This window comes from Trichechus manatus, unplaced genomic scaffold (assembly GCF_000243295.1).
Source record: "Trichechus manatus latirostris isolate Lorelei unplaced genomic scaffold, TriManLat1.0 scaffold00026, whole genome shotgun sequence".
In the NCBI taxonomy this organism is placed as follows: domain Eukaryota; kingdom Metazoa; phylum Chordata; class Mammalia; order Sirenia; family Trichechidae; genus Trichechus; species Trichechus manatus.
In genome coordinates this window covers 13,914,026-13,915,238 of record NW_004443962.1, presented here as the reverse complement: position 1 = coordinate 13,915,238, position 1,213 = coordinate 13,914,026, and the positions used below count along the sequence as shown (strand labels likewise).

At 34.7% G+C, this 1,213-nt stretch overlaps 1 protein-coding gene across 1 annotated transcript in view; it reads left to right on the top strand.

The window, feature by feature from the left end:
* The window catches only part of UPK1B (uroplakin 1B), a 25,272-nt gene that overhangs the window by 15,377 nt on the left and 8,682 nt on the right, over nucleotides 1–1,213 (top strand). Inside the window, exon 6 of the mRNA XM_004373663.1 lies at nucleotides 691–870. Coding sequence (XP_004373720.1) covers nucleotides 691–870 — 180 coding nt within the window. The remainder of the gene's footprint in view (nucleotides 1–690; nucleotides 871–1,213) is intronic.

Sequence of the window (1,213 nt, the reverse complement as noted above, 5' to 3'; positions counted from 1 at the left end):
AGGTTATTAGCTACATGTTAATTTATCTTCTTTTCCTATGCAAAAGCATAGTTACATGCCAATGGGTGAGTCACTTGGTTTTGGTTATTTTTCCCAGCTTATTTCTCACATTATAAAAGTAGTACATAATTACTCTATGGATGTTAAAAATACAAAACAAAATAAAATGAGAAGAATGACTCATAGTTCCATCACCACTAAAATTTTTTATTTAATTTTCTGATTCTCAATTTGCTCACATATAATATTAGAATAATTATACATGTCTCACACTGTTGTATATTAGTAATAATAATAATAAACCTTTATTAAGGGTTACCTATGGGCCAGGCACTGTACTAAACACTTTAAGTATATTAACACATTTAATCCTCTCAACAACTGTATGAGGTAGATACTATATACACCTCAATTTTATAGTTAAGGAAACTGAGTCTTAGAGGGTTTAAGTTAACTTGTCAAAGGCTACACAGCTTATTATTTGCTATTAAAGTAATAAATGTGAAAAGTGTTTTGCAAGCTCTAAAATGTAAGTGTATTAATACCACCATCCCTAATTTTAGGATTTTTAGAAAACTTAAGATATGGTACATTTTCCATATATGCCTTCTCTGTAAAATCTCAGTTGCTACATTGATGATTCTAGCAAAGACCATGAAAGAGAATTTTGTGTCTTTCATCCATGGACAGGACAATTGCTGTGGTGTAAATGGTCCGTCAGACTGGCAAAAATATACATCTGCCTTCCGGGCTGAGAATAGTGATGCCGACTATCCCTGGCCTCGTCAGTGCTGCGTTATGAACAATCTTAAAGAACCGCTCAACGTGGAGGCCTGCAAACTAGGAGTGCCCGGTTATTATCACAGTCAGGTGAGTCCTGTCTGTCCCCAAGACCTGCCAGAAGGTTCTTCTGCTTTTTATGAGGAAACACTGGTCAACTGTAGGTAATAGTCTTTCAACAAGGAATTCTGCATCCTTTTTCCTGAGCCTCACCTTAACTATTTCCTTCTCTGTGAGTAAACTGAACGCTAATCTACAGCTGATCCTGGCAGAGTCATATTTTAACAAAATTGACAGAACATGAAAATTGCCATAGCAGAGTCCAACTGTGTTTAAATGAAAACTAATTGTAGAATGTATCGAACTGGTATTTCCAAAAACATTTACATTAAACAAAGATTTGCTCTATTTTTGCAAAATGTAAGTTCAAAGG